Source organism: Thalassophryne amazonica, chromosome 17 (genome assembly GCF_902500255.1).
Source record: "Thalassophryne amazonica chromosome 17, fThaAma1.1, whole genome shotgun sequence".
Lineage (NCBI taxonomy): Eukaryota > Metazoa > Chordata > Actinopteri > Batrachoidiformes > Batrachoididae > Thalassophryne > Thalassophryne amazonica.
This window is the reverse complement of record NC_047119.1, coordinates 31,983,812-31,986,958: the sequence shown is the minus strand read 5'-3', so window position 1 is coordinate 31,986,958 and position 3,147 is coordinate 31,983,812. Positions and strand designations below refer to the sequence as shown.

The 3,147-nt window shown below is 47.5% G+C and overlaps 1 protein-coding gene across 1 annotated transcript; it reads right to left on the bottom strand.

Annotated features, from left to right (window-relative positions):
* Positions 1-1,229: 1,229 nt before the first annotated feature.
* On the bottom strand, positions 1,230-2,535 carry aplnrb (apelin receptor b). Its single transcript, XM_034192580.1, has one exon. The coding sequence runs from the start codon at positions 2,456-2,458 to the stop codon at positions 1,385-1,387; it is 1,074 nt and encodes a 357-aa protein (XP_034048471.1). The 5' UTR covers positions 2,459-2,535; the 3' UTR covers positions 1,230-1,384.
* Positions 2,536-3,147: the final 612 nt, after the last annotated feature.

Sequence of the window (3,147 nt, the reverse complement as noted above, 5' to 3'; positions counted from 1 at the left end):
CTGGATGTCACCTGTCCACGATCCATCTACAGATGTTCAACCTCACTCACATTTACCCCAAAGCCACACTGTAGTGTACTGTAATAGGAACCGATTTAGGCTCAGCCTTTATCCATCACAGACCGGCGTGAATAATCGACTCCCACTAGAAATCAGTAACTCGGGATTAGTTCACTGCTTCTGCTCCCCTGCTGCTGATGATTATATCCTGTAAAAAAGCTCATTACAGTCAAAACTGGTTAATCATCGTATTCAAATTTTAAGACCAGGAACCTGTTGTGGGGATCCACTGCAACAAAACCACAGTTAAGCACACAAAGTGTTGAACTTCATGATGAGGGTGAGGAAACAGAAAGATATTTTTGATGCAACAATGAAATTAGATGTGTTAATTAACACTAATTCCCGGTGGTTTTTCCATCCAATTTTAGAAACTTCTGTACTCGCCAATTGTGTGAGCGAATTCTAAGAGGTGGAGAGGGAAACAGAAGTCGAACGTATTTCCTGCAGACACATGCTTTGATTTGGTGAAACACAATGAGAGAGCAACTCCCCTCAACAATGTCATAACAGGAAAAAGCACATTCACCCAGAAGGAGAAAATACATTCCAGCAAGACCAAATAAACCAAAGACCAGAGAGAGATTTTTTTTTTCCTTCATAGCTCCATTTTTATTACAAATCATCAACACAAATTATATATTCACAAAAAAAAAATCCTTTGTGTTGCTCAGTGTACCAACGCCAACTTCTTCAAACTCATGCAGGCAAACTGTCAATGCAGTCACCTTTTAATTTGGCCCTCCACCAGCCTGAAAACATTTGTCAGCTGCCATCTGTCCGTCTGTCTGGGACTGCCCACCCCCACCCCACCTCCCGCCATCCCCGTCTCCCCTTACAATGCACTTAGACACCAACCCCTCTCGCCGCCTGGCACACCCTTCACACACGCAGACCGCCGGCTGTGGTGCCGTTAGAATGAGCCGGAGCTTCTACTAGATGACGAAAACAAGAACAGCAGGGTTTGGGTCTGCACCTTGCTAGACAAGCTTTCGTGGATCAGAGCTCAGGCTCACGCAGTCCTTCAAAACCTACATTTTTTTTTTGCACACAATCCATTAAAAGTCTAGGTTATACCGTTCCTGCTGCTTGGTCCCTTGTACTAAGAAGTTCAGTTTTGCTCCATGCTTGCCGATTGTGAAGTTGGAGTCAGAACCAAAAACCCACAAGCCTGAGTGTCTTCTTCACAGGAGCACAGAGAAGTGGCCGTGCCTTCACTCCGTTAGTAGTCCACAGAAAAGCAGAGGTGACGTGCTGAACCTGTCATTTTGTACCTGCTTTGTTCACCCCTTCCCTAGCACGCCTCTGGGTATTGATCGGTTCATCACACTTTTGTGGCCAGAGACTGGGCCTCTGTCTTCTGTGAGGACAGGGAGCTGGCCGGGCTGGCATGAAGGGACTTCTTCAGGTTGAGCAGGCACAGGCACTGGGATCGAAAGCGCAAGTCAAAGTAAGCATAAAGAAAAGGGTTGAGGCAGCTGTTGACATAGGCCAGGCAGGTGGTGTAGGGGTGAGCCAGCAGCAGAAAGCGGAGGAAGGCACAGGTAGCAGGTGCCAAGTCCAGGTACGAGAGGGCGTCGGCACTCTTCAGCACGTGGAAGGGCATCCAGCAGGCGGCAAACACCACAACCAGCGTGGTGATGATCTTCAGCAGCCTGCGTTTACGCTGGTCCTCCTTACGCAGAGTGTTGAAGTGGCGGGTCACTGTGCAGCCAATGAAGCAGTAACACACCATCATGGCCAGGAAAGGGAGAAGAAAACCCAAAGCCGTTGAGGAGATGCTGAGGAAGGCAACCCACAGGGCCTCCTGGTCCTTATTTGTCACCACCAGGCTGAAGTCCATGGCGCAAGAAGTACGGTTGCTGTTTGCATCGTATTTGGTGGTACGGAAGATGAGAGTCGGTGCGGCCAGGAGACCAGACGTCAGCCAGACAGCCATCAAGGAGGCTCGCATGTGATTGCGCGTACGCAGCTGGTTGCTGGTCAGTGAGTGGACGATGGCCAGGTAGCGATCAAAGCTCATGCAGGTGAGGCAGAAGACGCTGGCATACATGTTAAGCAGGACCACATAGCTGCTGATCTTACACAGAGCCACTCCAAACGGCCAGTGGTAGCCCATGGCCGTGTACACGGCCCACAGAGGCAGTGTGACCACGAAGGTGAGGTCGGCAAGAGCCAGGTTTCCTATGTAGACTTCAGTAGCACGCCACTTGCCTTGGGCTCTCCACACGGTGAAGATGACGACCCCGTTCCCGGAGAGGCCAAGGATGAAGATCAGCATGTAGAGCAGTGGGATGACAGAGTATGAAGGCTCCCACTCAGAATAGTCACACATGGTGGAGTTTTCCGTCTCCTCGTAGTCATAGTACTCATAAGTACTTTCAGTTGCAAGCGCCATCTCTATTGTCTTCAGATTACAGCTTTGTGCCGCTCGATCCAAAGTAGCCAAGATCACTCAGAAGTCTGTTGGCGCATGTGAAAGCTCACCACCTTTTATAATCCCTCCCAGGACCCCCTCCTCTCCTTCTGCCCTCCTACTCTTAGCTGAGCGCACGCACCGGCCGTTCTCAACACACAATCCAGTGCATTTTAACATTTTAATGATAAGTTAAAATGCAAATGTTGGAGCAGTAAGATTTTTTTTTGTTGGTTTTGTTCATCTGCAAAACAAACACAAAAGATAAAAAAAGAAAAAATTGCAGCAGTCTGTGGAATGAAGGAACAGATTTAATTTTGTGTTAGTTTGCAGTTGCATCTCTACTGTATGTATCAGACTGAACTGCAGGAAGAAAACAGGAAACAACATCTTTGCAAATGTTCCTCCCTTTGCATAGAAAAATAGGATCCAAGAACAAATGTTGCATTAAAATTCCCAAAATTAACCTCCATGACACACTGCAGGATTTGTGTTGCAATTTCCCACAGACATTTTTAAACTGAAGAATCAAAGTTCATTAGGTGTGTTTGTACTGCAGCCTGTGAGTCAAGCCTGGACATGACAAATTTCATGAAGCAGACAATTGTCACGCTAATTGAAAGCTGTTGTGTCTCAATGAGAACTCTGCTGAATCCAAATAGGGGACGATT